General features: G+C 36.8%; 4 protein-coding genes across 5 annotated transcripts; 3 read left to right on the top strand and 1 right to left on the bottom strand.

Annotated features, from left to right (window-relative positions):
• Positions 1 to 900: 900 nt before the first annotated feature.
• On the bottom strand, positions 901 to 6,646 carry LOC107594503 (tetraspanin-3-like). 2 transcript variants are annotated; one of them, XM_016284576.1, is made up of 7 exons: positions 6,474 to 6,646; positions 2,840 to 3,031; positions 2,571 to 2,645; positions 2,392 to 2,487; positions 2,108 to 2,257; positions 1,638 to 1,721; positions 901 to 1,556 (listed from the first exon to the last, which is right to left on the bottom strand). In XM_016284576.1, exons 1-7 carry the CDS (start codon positions 6,531 to 6,533, stop codon positions 1,482 to 1,484), a joined length of 732 nt encoding a protein of 243 aa, XP_016140062.1. In that variant the 5' UTR covers positions 6,534 to 6,646; the 3' UTR covers positions 901 to 1,481. The 2 variants fall into 2 exon arrangements, with proteins under 2 accessions (XP_016140062.1, XP_016140061.1); XM_016284575.1 differs by lacking the exon at positions 6,474 to 6,646 and adding an exon at positions 4,819 to 4,991.
• A 2,990-nt stretch (positions 6,647 to 9,636) lies between these two features.
• On the top strand, positions 9,637 to 10,790 carry LOC107594538 (macrophage-expressed gene 1 protein-like). The gene has a single exon (XM_016284618.1). It carries the CDS (start codon positions 9,753 to 9,755, stop codon positions 10,650 to 10,652), a length of 900 nt encoding a protein of 299 aa, XP_016140104.1. The 5' UTR covers positions 9,637 to 9,752; the 3' UTR covers positions 10,653 to 10,790.
• A 1,483-nt stretch (positions 10,791 to 12,273) lies between these two features.
• Positions 12,274 to 13,555, top strand: LOC107594531 (macrophage-expressed gene 1 protein-like). The gene is made up of 2 exons (XM_016284612.1): positions 12,274 to 12,771; positions 13,103 to 13,555. Exons 1-2 carry the CDS (start codon positions 12,322 to 12,324, stop codon positions 13,553 to 13,555), a joined length of 903 nt encoding a protein of 300 aa, XP_016140098.1. The 5' UTR covers positions 12,274 to 12,321.
• Positions 13,556 to 13,951: 396 nt separating this feature from the next.
• LOC107594505 (perforin-1-like) lies at positions 13,952 to 18,093 on the top strand. Its single transcript, XM_016284579.1, has 3 exons — positions 13,952 to 14,187; positions 14,407 to 14,944; positions 16,926 to 18,093. Exons 1-3 carry the CDS (start codon positions 14,172 to 14,174, stop codon positions 17,947 to 17,949), a joined length of 1,578 nt encoding a protein of 525 aa, XP_016140065.1. The 5' UTR covers positions 13,952 to 14,171; the 3' UTR covers positions 17,950 to 18,093.
• The last annotated feature ends 249 nt before the right edge of the window (positions 18,094 to 18,342 follow it).

Below are 18,342 nucleotides of genomic sequence, written 5' to 3' on the forward strand. Positions count from 1 at the left end.
GAGAGTGTGAGGGCAAAAAAAAAAAGTATACAGATACACATGTAGCAGTGTACATTTCTAAATAAATAAAACAACCAAATCAGTGTGTTCTGTTTAGTTACTTTCACAGTCAACTTAAATTTTGCATATGCGTATCATTGATCATCTATATTGTTAAATTATAATGATGCTTTTATGCAAAGTAAAATATATTCAACCGCCATGCTGTATCCGTTTGTGTCGTTTTTTCTTTAGCTTGCAGCGACCTCTAACGGTTACAATTGCAAATGTCACTTAGAGTAGATCGTTTTACTTTGATTTGTTTCACAAAATAGTTTTATTAATTTGTATCGTATCTTATATTATATTTATAAACAACTAAACTCGGTAGGTCTCAAGCTTTTACTGTTGTCTCTAGTTAAAAACTAACAAAGCAGAATCTGACTACATTAAAATTAGTGCTGTAATAATATGGTGTTAACAGATTTTTCTCTCTCCGCATATTCACCAAGAACATTTTATAGTATTGTAAACACTGAATTGTTTATGGATTACATTCAATTTAAGGTCAAGCTAAAAAGTAAGGGGCAGTTTGTTCATTTTTAAGGGTGTCGAGATGGTTTCTACAATTCCGGGATTCAGTACATTTTGTGTTTACATTAAAAATGTGGGCCAACAGAGCATTTCTGATCATTAGAGTTCAGGGCTTACTTTTATATCGTCATAAATGTGTCAGCATGAGACAGATAACAACTGGAGTCTACACCCAAAATGTGTCTAAATTCACGTGTGTATTTCCTCCGAAATGGAGTTGATAAACAACAGTCATTTGAGGATAATTATTAACATGCATTTTTGTAATCTAGAAAAATTTAGAAATATACTCAGACCAGTTTATTTCCATAATTTAATATCCTTCTGTTGAGCTAAATTCTTTTAATGAACATAATAAACACAGACGAGTATAAGACAGGTATAATTTGGACAGCAGCCAAAAAAAAAAACCCTGCACGTACACAGACAACTATAAGACATCATTTGACATAAAATCCTTAAAAATGAAGTGCATCTATCAACTCTAAAGTTTACATACAAAGTCTACATTTTAAATACATTTGGTGAAGTGCTGCTATATAACATTTCCTAAAACTTGTGTGGAGTTGGAGACATAGACGTACAATATTTGTCAAGGGCTAGCATAAACATTAATTGTCAAAGCTACTTAAGAATGTCACATGGTTTTCAGACACCTCTTTGATCATTTGATAATGTTCTGTGTTTTTCTGACCACACACTTGTGTGGTTCCCGTCAGCATTTCTCATTCAAGTTGGACTTTTGCACTCAAACCAAAAGGCATTACAATTAATTTTTTTAACTAAATGTTTGGAATAGTCACACCTTCAAACCACTGATGTTTATGGTGCCAGTGAGGCTGTGTTTAGCTGCACAGTAGCGAGAATGTAGCGACTGTCCCAAGAGAGTGATTCAGGAGATGTTACCATCACGCATACAGAGGCTGATAGTCATTCTTCTTGCTTCTGCAGGCAATGACACAGATGCTGAGCATCCCAAACAACTGAAAAAGAGAGAGAGAGTTGCTGAAAAGTCACTGTCTGATAAACAAGGATAAAGATGAAGCTAAAAGGAGCTGATGTACCTTAATGATGGCAAATCCCAGGATGACCAACATTGCATAACTAAGCACATCCTGAAGCATCTGCTCCAGTTTAGCTTCACATCCCTGTAGGAACAACAGAACAGTTTTTCCCCCCTCACAAAAACACAAAAAACTAATTACATAATTTTAATATGCTTGGGATTACGTTGATCTGAATATAAGTGTTGTAACTAAAAAACTGAACCTATTAATTTATTTTGTTATTTATTTTAGATAGAGCTGAAATAAAACAAAATATACATATTAGACGAAAAACAAATGAAAGTACTAAAAGTCCGAAACGTGAAAGAACTAGCAATAAAAAATAGTTTCAAATAAAATTAACTGGAAATAAAAAAATAAAAGATCATTCAAAATATTAATAAAGCATTTAAATAATCCTAAAATAAAACTGTTCACTGAATAAAATAATGCACAATATCAGATGTCAAGCAGTTTTGCACTCAAACCTGTGTGTTCAGAAGATCTAGTTGGGTGAGTTGGCCAGTGCATTGTGTAGCATTTGCTTTGCAGCAGGAATGTGGCACAGAGTTGTTATGTTGGCCAAACCATGGCATTGCAGTCCAGTCTGTGATGTTATTCACCCCACAGCACTCCAACTGGAAATGTAAAAGTGAAGATTAATGTAAAAAGATGAAGGGGACAATAAAGAGAATGAGAATCCCTCATGCATCTATTATGCCTGTGCAACCAAAAATGATTGCAATGATATGAATGAATCTTTCAGCCTTACTTGGAATTGCAAGTAATCCACTGCATGGGTTTCACTGTCCACACCATCATACTTTTGAAAGACACTGTTCATTGACTTTTCTAGGTCACCCTTAATCTGTATACATCATAAGAAAAAAATGCCAATGTTCATATTTCTACATATCATACATATCCATAAGTTATATGAGAATTACTTACTCTTCCCCTGTAGATGAAGCCAAACACAAAAGCAGTAACCTCGGCTGCGAAGATTATCATGATGATGAGAAGAAACTAAATGCAAATTCAGATAAAAGTATCAAATATTAAAACCCTCATCTACACAATGATGAAACCAGTACTACCCCAGAGGCTTTAAAGTAGGAATAGATACTACCAACATGGACCCTACATTCTATTTTCGATCAAATAAACTGAAACAAAGGCTTTGGGCACAAAAGGTACACAGACAGATGGCCCATACTTACAAAGCCTAAACCGACTTTGGACTCCCTCAGAGTTGCACAGCAGCCAACGATCCCGATGACAAACATGACCACAGCCACACCGATTATAATGGCTGCTGGGATGACGGAGTACTTATTAGATACAAAGTCTTCAAAGCTGTTGTAGCTCTTTATCACATAAGAGCCAACATACGCGAGGGCCGCTCCAGCAGCCTGAAGAAAAAACAACAACAACAGGTGGGTCAAAGACATGATCCTCGGGTCTATTTATTTGTTCCAAAATATATTAAAAATAACTTTGAAAAACTTTATTAAAAGGTAAGTTTAATTCAAGATGTAAAAAGTCATGTGGGGCAATGACTTGAGAGAAAACATCACAAAGTAACATGCTGTAACATTCATCATCTCTCACATGATGTCACAAGGTGTCATTTCCACTGTTGGGCTAGTTACTCAAAGAATGTAATATATTACTCCTTACTAGTTACTCCTTTCAAAAGTAATATTGTTACTTTACTTATTACTTTCTGGCAACAGTAATCAATTACACTACTAGTTACATTATTTTTCCTTCACGCCCCACAGAAGTTGTAACTGTGTATCTTCCCCATAAAATTCTTCTAGAATGTTACGAACAACATATTTCTGCCTCATCATTTGACCAAACTCCACATAAACACTCAATAGTGACTGATAGTGACATTCAAGCAGAAGTGTTGTATTAATCTCATTAATTGTCATGTGTAGCTTGAAGCTTTCATTATGTATTTTATCAAAACACACAAGTTTGGTTAGGTAGTTAGGTTATAATTAAAAGATTTTTAATTATATAATGTACCACATGTTGATCAGAGGGGCATGGGTGGGATGTAATGCCAGAGTAAAGTAAAGCCACTATATACACAACAGTGTCCAGATCATCTTTTTTCCTGACAAAATCAATATAACTAAGTATAACTAAGTTACTAGTAACTAGTTACTGCCCAACACTGGTCATTTCATAACAAGTACACTTTAGAATTCTGGGTTATGTATGACTCGCTAGCGCATGATCTGTTCTTCAGTAATCAGTCACGAGACCACGAGTAACCTTCTCCTGCCCTCTAATCTTTCCTGGAATGCTAGTCTTGTGCCTGGGCTTGAGCAGAAGCAGCACAGTAAAACAAAAACCCTTGAGGCATGAAGTTACACATCACAATGGCAATATATCAGCTTTACACAAGACAAAGATGCTACAATAAGAACTTTCAGTTCCAGGTTTTGTTACTCACTGCACTGCTGTTACAGGAAGAAATAAAAAGTCTCACAAAACCACAAGTGCACCATGTGCAGAAAGGGCCAGAACAGCGGGGTCCCCAAGGGCCTTAAACTTGAATCTTTATTTTAGCAACGGCTATGTGCACAGGAAAATATTCAATTGGCTGTGCAGAAGACGTCTTGGTTTTCTACAGAACTCCCTTTCGTGCCCAATGAAGCCAAAAATGAGTGCGAGGCACTAAGCCAAGTCAGATGACTAGACCTACATAATGGCACTGACAATATGGCCATCAACAATCTTCAGTTTTTCCACTGAAATCAAGTTAGAAGCTCTGACAGTTACATCAACTCTGATGTAAACAAATGTGAATAGCTTTAAAGGCTGCATTGAAAATGACAATGAAGCTCTTTCACTTGGTTTTCTTAAGTGTAACGTTATAAACAAAGAGCAAACAAATGACTAAATTAAATTACATTCTAGAGAAGAGCTCGTTGTCAGAAGCGTGTTACTCTGGCTAAACAATCATTTAGTGTCTGGAGGAGGAGAAACAACTGGATGAATACAAACTATTATGATGCCTAGGACCCTTCTTCCTACAAATACAGTCATCAAACAACAGCAAAACCAACATTTAAGGACAGCATGGGTTTGTAAACCTCTTAGGGTAAATGTATATCTCTTTAGACCTGTCTATATTTATGAAACAAAAGAAATTATGTTAAAAAGAACAACACAAACTTACCCAAAATATTACACTGAGAAATAAAAGAACGGTTTTAGATGTTAGAATTCCGCAATCCATGTCTGCTGCTGAGTGATGGGAGCCCAAGCTGCGAATGTTTCGGACAGTTTGAGACGCTTTGTTTCCTCGTGTTGTTTTTAGTTCAGTCAGACAATCACATGCCCTCTCGACTCACGGGTCCTAAACACCGTAGAGTTCTGGGGTTTATACGCAAGCGGTTCACGGCAGAAATGAGTGACGCGTTGCCTAGGGAACGTGACAGACTGGAGCAGAGAGCACTGATCACAGCTGTTTACTTTCAGCTTTGAGTCCTTTTTATTATGCTAATATTTAAAGTAGTACAACTTTTGACTGCATTTCACTTGATTTTTTTTTTTTTTTTACGCACGCGGTTCACGGCAGAAATGAGTGACGCGTTGCCTAGGGAACGTGACAGACTGGAGCAGAGAGCACTGATCACAGCTGTTTACTTTCAGCTTTGAGTCCTTTTTATTATGCTAATATTTAAAGTAGTACAACTTTTGACTGCATTTCACTTGATTTTTTTTTTTTTTTTAGTTGAACTGCAACGGATCATCAGCAAAAGGGGGACAGGTCGACTTGAGGGGGTCACAAGGGGGTTTTTGTAGCATGGTAACCCAACACTGGTCATTTCATAACAAGTACACTTTAGAATTCTGGGTTATGTATGACTCGCTAGCGCATGATCTGTTCTTCAGTAATCAGTCACGAGACCACGAGTAACCTTCTCCTGCCCTCTAATCTTTCCTGGAATGCTAGTCTTGTGCCTGGGCTTGAGCAGAAGCAGCACAGTAAAACAAAAACCCTTGAGGCATGAAGTTACACATCACAATGGCAATATATCAGCTTTACACAAGACAAAGATGCTACAATAAGAACTTTCAGTTCCAGGTTTTGTTACTCACTGCACTGCTGTTACAGGAAGAAATAAAAAGTCTCACAAAACCACAAGTGCACCATGTGCAGAAAGGGCCAGAACAGCGGGGTCCCCAAGGGCCTTAAACTTGAATCTTTATTTTAGCAACGGCTATGTGCACAGGAAAATATTCAATTGGCTGTGCAGAAGACGTCTTGGTTTTCTACAGAACTCCCTTTCGTGCCCAATGAAGCCAAAAATGAGTGCGAGGCACTAAGCCAAGTCAGATGACTAGACCTACATAATGGCACTGACAATATGGCCATCAACAATCTTCAGTTTTTCCACTGAAATCAAGTTAGAAGCTCTGACAGTTACATCAACTCTGATGTAAACAAATGTGAATAGCTTTAAAGGCTGCATTGAAAATGACAATGAAGCTCTTTCACTTGGTTTTCTTAAGTGTAACGTTATAAACAAAGAGCAAACAAATGACTAAATTAAATTACATTCTAGAGAAGAGCTCGTTGTCAGAAGCGTGTTACTCTGGCTAAACAATCATTTAGTGTCTGGAGGAGGAGAAACAACTGGATGAATACAAACTATTATGATGCCTAGGACCCTTCTTCCTACAAATACAGTCATCAAACAACAGCAAAACCAACATTTAAGGACAGCATGGGTTTGTAAACCTCTTAGGGTAAATGTATATCTCTTTAGACCTGTCTATATTTATGAAACAAAAGAAATTATGTTAAAAAGAACAACACAAACTTACCCAAAATATTACACTGAGAAATAAAAGAACGGTTTTAGATGTTAGAATTCCGCAATCCATGTCTGCTGCTGAGTGATGGGAGCCCAAGCTGCGAATGTTTCGGACAGTTTGAGACGCTTTGTTTCCTCGTGTTGTTTTTAGTTCAGTCAGACAATCACATGCCCTCTCGACTCACGGGTCCTAAACACCGTAGAGTTCTGGGGTTTATACGCAAGCGGTTCACGGCAGAAATGAGTGACGCGTTGCCTAGGGAACGTGACAGACTGGAGCAGAGAGCACTGATCACAGCTGTTTACTTTCAGCTTTGAGTCCTTTTTATTATGCTAATATTTAAAGTAGTACAACTTTTGACTGCATTTCACTTGATTTTTTTTTTTTTTTTAGTTGAACTGCAACGGATCATCAGCAAAAGTGGGACAGGTCGACTTGAGGTGGTCAAGGTGGTTTTTGTAGCATGGTAACTGGGTTGTTTATGGTATAAGGTGGCCTAGTATTCATTTTTTTACACAACAGCTTTGAGGACAGAATTCCTAAGGTATTTGAAACTATAAAGATTATTGAATATTGCTAAACACAAAGTGTTGTGTATTTGAGCAAGTCGAGCATGTTTGATTAAAAAGTAGTAAAATCATTTACACTTATGTAACCCTCAGACACCTCTGAACAAGCAAAACAACCAAAAGGGTCCTTTTAGGTCATTTATCATCCAACTGACGTGGCATCAAAGATAAGGTTTCAGCTGTCTAGGAGACACCCTTCTGGTGTAATAACTCCAGAAGAACAAACTGTAAGAAGTAAAATGCTTTTATGAATTATACTAAGATGATTTTAGCATTATTTGAAGTTTTATGTCAGCCACATAAATATGGATGTAATGAGGCTAATAGCCTCAGATCTCAGACAATCCCACCTGACAGCTCTGTTAGCATCAAAGTAAAAATAAAAAAAGAGAATATATTAAAAATAATTTATCAGTGTTATTGCAGTTCTAATTACATTTATTATTATTTTTGTAGGGCCATAATTTGCTAAAAGTGAGAAAAAAGAATATGTTTTAGTTGGCTGAAAATGCATTATTTGTTGAAAAACTCAGCAAAATATTCTATTTATAAATAGATGATAATATTAAATATGGTCTAGTTTCACGGAACAATTGCACACAATTATAAATAATGGGTTTAAAAGCATGCAATTATACAAAGTCTAGAAATTGTTCAGTCTTAAAACAGCATGGCACACTGATTCTTCACATTTGCAAATAGAAAGACATTTGAACTGTATTGATACAATGCTACGTACAAGCAGTGGAGTAGCTTTACTTCGTTACTGTACTTAAGTATATTTTTCAAGTATCTGTACTTTACTGGAGTCGTTTTATTTGGAGTAACTTTTACTTTTACTTCACTACATTCCAAAGCATAAGCTCGTACTTTTTACTTCACTACATTTCATTAAACATATAGTTACGCCTTATAATATATCACGTGCTCCGAGACGCAGAAGCGAACTGATTCTTTTCAATGAACCTTTTAAATCGGTTCGCAAATCGCACCAAACGATTCATTGATGAATTAGAATGAACCGAGTGCAGTTGTCGACAACTCACTGATTCAATGATTCAAATGAACCGTTTAGTGCAGTGAACTCAATTCACAAGTAACAACCGGGAGATCTTGTGAGCGCGCGCGCGTCTCATGCTGCTAAAAGTTACTAATATCGAATTTTAGGATAAATTATTGTAACTGAAAATCATATTTAGGTCTACTGGAGTCGTTTTATTTGGAGTAACAAATAAAGAAGCGAACTGATTCTTTTCAATGAACCTTTTAAATCGGTTCGCAAATCGCACCAAACGATTCATTGATGAATTAGAATGAACCGAGTGCAGTTGTCGACAACTCACTGATTCAAATGAACCGTTTAGTGCGAGTCTCCAGTGAACTCAATTCACAAGTAACAACCGGGAGATCTTGTGAGCGCGCGCGCGTCTCATGCTGCTAAAAGTTACTAATATCGAATTTTAGGATAAATTATTGTAACTGAAAATCATATTTAGGTCAAAACTGTCAGTTGTTTGTGAACTAAATCTGATGTAAAGGGTGATCTATTTAAGTCCACTGAAATGATTGAATGCAGACACATAAACATCTGTGTCTCTATTTTAGATAAAAAAAAATGTAAAACCCCCGAAACATTAAAATAACACAGACTAAATAAAATAATTCATGCGCGTTCATATTCCCCGCTGCCGGTACGTTAACAGTTTTATTAAAATACTACGCATTTAGCCCTATGTGACGTCTGTTTTTATATTGTTTATCAACAATATACATTTTTATATTGTTTGGATTAACTAGCCGAGTAGACAGATATGAATGTTTATTCATAACCATACTGAAAATAAGTAAATAATGTTAGCTGATGCTAACTGTCTAGCTAACAAGCTTGCTGGTGCTAAGTTGAGGTAATTTTTAGATATAAAGTCCAAATATTTTTATTCAACGACCTAGATAGATTACATCTGGGGGAAAATAAAGGATGTGATGACCAGAACATAGTAACTACAGTAATTATCAAAGTGGGAAGTGATGCCCTCTGGGGGCATTTGGCCAGGGACCACAGACAAGGTTTGAGAAGAAAAAAATCATTATAAAAATATAATTATATTTTCCATAAAATGTTCTTCCTAACTTCAGTCCTTATTCTCATGTCATATATAACTGTGATGTTCTGCAAAACAACAAGCTTTAAAACACTTTTTTCTTACTGGTGAAAATCAGATGGTCAAATCAGTTTTCTCTCAGGTACATCGCAGTGTAAGCTTCATAGTGAATATTACTATATCACTCTCGTCAAAGTAGTCCATATCAACAACAAAAATATATCTTGTCTCCATATAGTGGTTATTTTGGGAAAATCCCAGGTATTTTGAGCAGTAGGATTATAAAAAATATTTGCTAATATAAATTTAAATTAAGTAGCCTATATAAAATGGCAAAATAAATCTATCAGTACTTTTTTACTTAAGTACATAAAAATTGAGTACTTTTGTACTTTCACTCGAGTAAAATTGAAAAAGGAGTACTATTAATATTTTATTATACGTATCTGTACTTTTACTCAAGTACTTGATTTGTGTACTTCGCCACCACTGCTCTGCAGAAGTGGCAAGAGAGTACGCTCAATAATCTGGTGGCTATTGACCGCTCCGGCCTGCCGATTCGCTATTTTCTGAATCCATCAACATTCCCAGACCTCCCACAACCAACAGTAAATAAAATGGCTTCATCAGTTCGTCAAGCTGCAGAGCAATACTATAAAGTAAACACCATTCCAGGTTGTGTAAATCCAGATTCCAAAAACTTCAACTTTCAGGCAAATGTAGATGATGCATCTTGTGAGGGTCCAGTCACCAATCTTAGCTTTGGTGGCATTTTCCAACGATGCACTGCACTGACATCAGATGGAAATGCTATCTGTGATGAAACCGCACAGAAAAACCCAGCTACTGGTGATTATTCTTGCCCTCAGCAGTACAACACCACCCTATTACGCTCTGAGACAGTAGAACGAGGCTATAATCACTATGAATGCCACAGCCACTGCCACAAATGTGGTTTCTTATGGTTGAGTACTTGTTGTGACCAAACATGTGGTGATGCTTACCGTGTCCGTCGTGCAAAAGTTGAAACTTACTGGTGTTCCACAACTCAGAAGACCCCCGAGTACTCTGGATACCTTTTTGGAGGTCTGTTTGGACCAGGCATGCAAAACCCACTGACCAAATCTAATAGCTGTCCTCCAAACTACTTTACCCAACACTTTTTGTCTAATGGCATGATGGTTTGTCTGAGCAATGATTATGAGGCCGGAACAAGATTCTCTGTGCCTTTTGCTGGTTTCTTCAGCTGTCAATCTGGCAACCCTCTGTCAAATGGTGAATCTCGCTGTCCACCTCAGTTCAGCCAACATCTTGCTTCCATTAGTGATGGTTGTCAGATATTGTACTGTGTCCAGTCTGGTGTCTTCACTGGTGGTCAGTTAAAGCCTATCCGCCTCCCACCATTCACAAAACCACCAATGGTCAGCATGATTGCAACAAACACAGTAGCTGTAATGACAGAAGGTGATCGTTCTTGGGTGAGAGTTGGAGAAACTAAGATGTGGAGACTGGCATAGCCTGGTGAAATTAATCAAATGGCATCAATGTTTAACACATCATCTTCTCAGATGTCTGGAGGAGAAAAGGCTGGTGTAGCCATTGGTGTAATGGTTCTGGTTGCTCTTGTGGTTGCAGGAACGGTGTTTATAATGAAAAGGAGACATCACATATTGATCTCTTGGCTAAGTACATAGAATACAAACCTCATAGCTAAATGGTTTGCAATGCTGTGGAAAATTATTGTATATTGTAATGTTGTGAATTTAATATTTGTTAAGATGTATTATTTGTTAAAAAAACAAAATCCAGCTCACTGTATATGCATTCCTGTGTCTACTTACTTAGGCATAAAACTTTGCCACCACGTGATAAAAAGTGATGATGAAAAACAAACCCGTTAGGTTTTCATCTTATCATCTACACCCAAAGCAATTTTTTAATGTTTCTCATGTTGAAGAAGATTTGAAAAGGCCATACTGTTCTAAATCAGGAAGCAGCATAGAATCTCATTTCCTCGTTTAAAAACAAAATCTCGACCCCTCTTATATCATCAAAACAAAAAGTATAGGACATTATGAAGACCCAGAAAATAAGTGGAATTACATAGATAAATTTACCAAAGAATAGGCCATAATGCACAACAAGAATATTTGTTTCATTCAGTCTAGGGCTGGACGATATGGCCAAAATTGATATCATGATATATTTCTTAATTTCAGTCGATACGATATAATTCCGATATCGATATGAACACTATTTATCTGAAATAGAAATCTTTTGTAACATTATAAATGCCTTTATCATCACTTCTGATCAATTTTAAGCATCCTTGCTAAATAAAAGTATTAATTTCTATAATTTCTTTCCCAAAAAATAATAAAAATGATACTGAATGGAATAGTGTATAATGTTACAAAAGCTTTTTATTTCAGATAAATGCTGATCTTTGGATCTTTCTATTCACCAAAGAATCCTGAAAAAAAAAACTCAACTGTTTTAAATATTGATAATCAGCAAATCAGCATATTAAAATGATTTCTGAAGGATCATGTGGCACTGAAGCCTGGAGTAATGATGCTGAAAATTCAGCTATGTATGATCACAGGAATAAATTACATTTTAAAATCTATTCAAATAGAAAGCAATTTTAAATAGTAAAAATATTTCAACATTTATTGTTTTTGCTGTACTTTGGATCAAATAAATGCAGCCTTGGTGAGCAGAAGAGAATTCTTAAAAAAAAAAAACATTAAAAATCTTACTGTTCAAAAACTTTTGACTGGTAGTGTAGGCTGATTATTCTTATAGATTGAAACAAATGTGCTTCAGCCAGAAAAAAAGGGTATGAAAAGTGCTCCTAGTCGCTGCAGAAAACAAAAAAATTGAACAACAACAAAAATTGGAAATGTTGCTGGAGACGGGCTTATTGTAAATGCAAACTGATTCTCTGCCAGCAGGAGGCGCTTTTAGAGTGATAACACTAACGGTTTCTCCAGTAACGGCTGTAATCACAGCAGCTCCGCTCATGAATGCTACAAGTTCATAGTCTCATGACTTTATTTTCTAACGCATGTGAAACACAGAAGTGGCTTTATTGAGGAACTCGCCAAATTCTAAAATGTTTCAGATATAATTTACTGAAGGTCACATTACTGCAAGGTAGTGTGAAAGACGCACCTGCTGATCATGGAGTCTAGAGCATTTTGTCTGCTGATGCTCTGCTGTTTTATCAATGTCTGCAAGCTTCATCCTCTCATTCGTCCCAGTAGTGGACTTCGTTTGTGCCGCATAAACTCAAGTTTAGCAGCGCTGGAGGTTCTGCCAGGAGGAGGCTGGGATAACCTGCGCAACATAGACATGGGCCGGGTGATGAATCTGAGCTATTCCCAGTGTCAGACCACAGAAGACGGAGTCTATCTCATTCCAGATGAAGTCTTTGTCATTCCACAGAAAGTGAGCGGAGTGGAAACAAACTCGGAGATCATCATGTCATGGCTGGAACAAAAAAGCTCAACTTCAAGTTCCATCAATGCAGATGTTTCCTTTTATTCGGTGCTCAATGCAAAATTCTCCACAGAAAACCAGCGTATGAAAACCCACCAAGTGAAGGAGAGTTCTGTAACAGCACGAGTTCAAGTAAGTACAAAAGTAAAAATAGGAAATGTCATATTGAGAGTTCTATGTACTATATGGACAAGCAGATTGAATATATAATTTTCAAGTATTTCTATGTAAATAAGGAAAAATATAATTTTGAATAACCTACACTATGGCATCATAAAAATAGAAATATCAATTCTAATATCAAAATAAATAAAACTACATTTTTTTATGAGCATCTAAAATAATAATAATGATAATAAACAAACAATTGTCTTTTAAAACAAATGATGGAAAAGTGTTAGTTGCTGTAATTGCTGTCAATCTTTGGTTCATTTTCTCATATTATCAAAAAATTGGTTCTCAGGTCCGTAACCATCTGTACACAGTAAAGGCATATCCTGATTTCCTTCTGGACACCCGCTTTGCTCAACAGGCAGAGGAAATCGCAGATGCTATTGAAAACAATCAAACTCGTCAAGCAAATTACCTGTCAGAGAAACTCATACTCGATTTTGGCACCCATGTCATCACAAGTGTTGAAGCTGGTGCTACTTTGGTGCAAGAGGACTATTTAAAAATGTCTTATATCTCTAACAGTCAGTCAGATGTGTCTTCTGTTACTGCATCAGCAGGATTTAACTTTTTTGACAAGGTTAAATTTGATATTGGTGCCAGTACATCCCATGGAACCTCTGAAACTAGTGGTTATCAGAGTAACATCACATATTCCTTAATTCAGAGCCATGGAGGGGCTTTATTCTACCCAGGCATCACTCTGCAGAGATATAAAAAATTGTTAAGAAAGACTGTACCGTAAATGTTTCAGAAGTCTATTTTACAGATTGTTGTGAAATAAGAATACTCTGAAATGAATCACTTTTAGAGCAGCTGAGGAAAAATACATAAGGGGTTGGATTCGGCATGATTTTCTACAGTTTTATTATTTTTTTACTGGTATATGTCTCTCTTTTTGTGCTTTGTGATTAATAAATAGTTCTTAAAGAAAGACTGAGCAAATGTCATTAACTTCAGCATGCAATATGATCACGAACCTGACTTAGATTGTGAATAAATATAAGGACATGAAATCTGAGTTTAAATTACTGCTACATTATAATTGTACTTGTTGTTATAGGGCGATTGTAATGTATTATTTTTCTTAGTAGAAGCTACAAGACAAAGAGTGTAACAAGCGGATGAAATCTGTCCAGCACAGAAGAAAGGGCCTGAAAGGAAGACACTCCCTTCCACATGACACAATGCCATAGAATCAGGCTTTCACACAGTGCTCCTTTTCAGCATTAGCATTCCAGAAAGTGACTCTACAGCAAAAACATTTCTTGAAGAAACTGTAATTTGGAAAGAAGAACAGAGAAAAGGATTTTTCGGAAGTAGGTCAATATGGTGGTGTAACAGCTGGAATAGACTGTTGCATGAAAGCTACTCTCGGTGGGTAAAACTGATATTTTTTGAACAGATTAGATATTTTAGCAGATTTCAGTGCCATAAAAAATACACTGCACTCTGGACTTTCATTATGTAATTTTACAATAATATTCTTACTTTTTTTTTTTTTTTTTTACTTTGCATGTATATTGCCTCATGAATGTTTTTCCATCTGAGAAATAATGAAATATTACATTTGAACCCTCTGCATTTTCCCTTTAGAAATCATCATGGAGACAAATCATTGTGTTTTCCACGTGTTTCTCTGCATTTCTTTGATCTTGACACACTGGCACAATAGTTCAGCTTGCCACACAGGCTCTCAGGTAGAATGTGAGAAAGCCCCATTTGTGCCTGGTTACAACCTGGTGGGCGAAGGCTTTGATGTTGTCAGGATGCGCCGTAAAGGTGCATTTTTGATTGATGTCAAGTCACACATGGATAATGACACTTGTACCGTTTGCAAGAACCGTTTTCAGGGAGGGCAGATGCAGAAACTTCCCTCAGCTGTGCGGGACTGGCGTCCGTTCAGCCGCTGCAGCAAACAGCTTTCCAGTGCTCTTCATCATTCTGTTGACTCCCTAATGAAGAGTTCAACATCACTCATCAGTAACAACTGGGAAATGGATCTTAGCCTGGATGACATAGGAAAAGCAATTTTTGGAGGGAGCCATTCCGATATTGCCAAATTTGCCCAATCTCAGAATGCAATGGATAAGGCAACATTTGCCCTCCATGAAATCAGCTGCACATATTATAGGTAATTCCATATGAATTTATGACTAATTTTGCACTGTATTTATAATGATTTTTTGTTGTAACTTCTCCAGAGAATGATGACAATCTGTCGCTCAATATCTCTGAACATGCATACAATGTTGTTAGATGATTTGATAACTGAGAAAGCACATACAATTAATTATTTTTATCTTGCTATATACTTTGCATTTATTTAGTGGTCTCATGTATCTCATCCACGGTGAGCGAAATTAAATCTAAGAACTCCTAAATAACATCTAAATTAGTCTGTTAAAGGGATAGTTCACCCAAAAATGAAAATTTGATGTTTATCTGTTTACCCCCAGGGCAAAAGAAACTTTGTTTCTTCGATAGAACACAATGAAGATTTTTAACTCAAACCGTTGCAGTCTGTCAGTCATATAATGGAAGTGAATGAGAATCACGGCTTTGAGAGTCAAAAAAACATACACAAACAAAACCAAATTAAACCCTGCGGCTCGTGACGATATTGATGTGTAAAGACACGAAACGATCAGTCTACTGAACAGTATTTATATAGTTTTTTTACCTCTGATTCACCGCAATGTCCGAACTGTCCTGAGTGTGTTCTCAACAGCCAGCGCATGACACATCTTCTTCTTCTTCTTCTTGCTTTACGGAGGATCGCAGACTTATAAGTGCATTACCGCCACCTATCTCTCAAGTGGACCATTGACACTCCTAATTGAGATTGTAGATAGAGTGTCAATGGTCCATTTGAGAGATAGGTGGCAGTAATGCACTTATAAGTCTGCGATCCACCGTAAAGCAAGAAGAAGAAGACGTGTCACGCGCCGGCTGTTGAGAACACACTCAGGACAGTTCGGACATTGCGGTGAATCAGAGGGAAAAAATAATATAAATACTGTTCAGTTTCTTGCACAGACTGATCGTTTCGTGTCTTTACACATCAATGTATCGTCACGAGCCGCAGGGTTTAATTTGGTTTTGTTTGTGTATGTTTTTTTTGACTCTCAAAGCCGTGATTCCCATTAACTTCCATTATATGACTGACAGACTGCAACGGTTTGAGTTAAAAATCTTCATTGTGTTCTACCGAAGAAACAAAGTCACCTACATCTTGGATGCCCTGGGGGTAAGCAGATAAACATAAAATTTTCATTTTTGGGTGAACTATCCCTTTAAGGCTAATGCCTCCGGTTTAAGATGTCAAAATGACTAGATTCAAATTATATATCAAATAATCAAATCCATTTTGGCAATGGCAACAATACAGACACTTATCTGGACACTTGTAACTATGTAACTATTTAGATTTTTTAAAAAGTGCAAAAAAAACATCTTCTAAACCAGTGGTTCCCAACATTTTTTCCAGGGGACACCTATTTTATTCTTTAGCAATCCCCAGGTTGGGAACCACTGTAAACCATGTCTTTAACCAAATACACTTTGAAACTATAGTGTTGTATATTTTAGAACTAGTGGGGTGGATTTTGACAGACGAGCAGAGCCAAAGCACAACCAAAACAAAGTTATTCCGCAAGATGCATGTCGTTTTCTTTTTTAAGGCAGGCTAGTGGGCCCAAAGTTAGGCCTACATAATGTAGCTCTACAGCTGAATGTTATTGCTTTGATAACAAAATATAAGAGCAGGTGGCAACTACAATCAATTGTATAATTTAATATCAGTGCATATTTTCCTTGTGAGACTTAGGATTGCGTATTATGAGGAAGAGACTTTATCTCAAAGATGCTTCGATTAGCATGTAATCCTCATCTGACCAAACAATTTAGTCCTAAAACACTTGAAAAGTCAGCCAAATCATAATTTTATCTGAAAAACAAACCAAAAGCATGCTTTAATAAGTACTTTCTTATCACGTCCTTGACAAAATTACTGTCAAAAACACTGAAAAATAAAACATGAGGCAAATCACAGTTTTATTTAGAAACCACAACTAGAATCTGCTGACAGATTACTTTTTGTTGATCATTTGCAGTTACAGAGTCACAGACCATCCAGAGCTCAGCACTGAATTCTCAAAACATCTCCGGCGACTTCCGACCCAATATGATGAGGAATCAAAAGCCCTGTACCGAAGGACTATAGATACTTATGGCACTCACTACATACGACAAGTTCATCTGGGAGGGCGAGTGAGGCGGGTCACAGCTTTTCGAACTTGTCTTGCAACCCTGAAAGGCTTCTCTGAGACTGATATCAAGAACTGCCTAAACATTGAGTTAAAGATGACTCTGGGGTTCCTGCCAGCTAATGTCTCGCTTTCCAACAAATGCTCTCACATCCTTAAAGATAACATGAACATGGGATTCTACCAGGGCTTCATGACACACAAGACAGAGGTGCTGGGAGGTGAGAAATACTTTCCAGACCTAGTTTTAAACCAAAGCCCAGCTGAAGCATACTCGAACTGGATGATGAGCCTGCATGACAATCCTGAGGTTATATCATATGCAATTTTCCCTCTCCATCATCTGGTGGCTGATCCCAAGGTTAGTGCCAATCTAAAAAGAGCAGTAACAGAGTATATTGAAGAGAACATGCTTCCTGTAGATCACAAGGAGAATCAAGGATGCTCAAAGACACCAAATCTGGACCACAACTGCTGTCCTATGCAAGCCGGCCGTGGCAAGTTAGTAGTGATGGTGCAGAGAGCAGCAGGCCTGAAAGCAGATCTCTTCACACGCACTGACGGTTATGTGAAAGTCTGGTACAACCTCATGTATGAGGAGACTGAGGTGATTATGGACAATAATGATCCCGAATGGAACATCAGCTATGATTTTAGGTCAATTGAGTTTGGTCATGAACTCATATTTGAGGTTTGGGACAGTGATGTCATTTATAATGACTTTGTGGGGAGATGTGTGGTCAGACCTGAACGTGGATCTCATTCACACAGCTGTAAATTAAAGAGAGGCATCCTGTATTTCACCTACAATGCTTCTTGTGAAGCTCATCTGACTGGACCCAGGTGTAGCAGATATTCACCAAAAGCATAAGACCTTGTATTTGTATAGAACAATTTATACAAAAAGAATATAAAGCATATTTCGGCATATTGCTTTTTAGACAGTTAAAGGTGAGACATCATATCATAAACAGAGATGCATAGAAAAAATAATCACAAACAATAAAAAAAATAATTACATTTTTATTTCTTTTTTTGTCAAATATTTCCAGTAATTATAGTGAATAGTTCTTCTTTATTATTATTATTATTATTTTTGTTTAGATTTTAAGACTAATAGATTTCAGAAGATTTGTTACTGCATTTGTTCTGCTACTGCAGAAAATAGTTTTGCTTTCAGTTGTCTTATTCCTGTGCGTGATTGTGGTTATGTATTGCAAAGTGAAAAGTATAAGATTTTTTCATGTTCCGCAACAGATCATTC

Source organism: Sinocyclocheilus grahami, unplaced genomic scaffold, assembly GCF_001515645.1.
Source record: "Sinocyclocheilus grahami isolate Dianchi unplaced genomic scaffold, SAMN03320097.WGS_v1.1 scaffold185.1, whole genome shotgun sequence".
Lineage (NCBI taxonomy): Eukaryota > Metazoa > Chordata > Actinopteri > Cypriniformes > Cyprinidae > Sinocyclocheilus > Sinocyclocheilus grahami.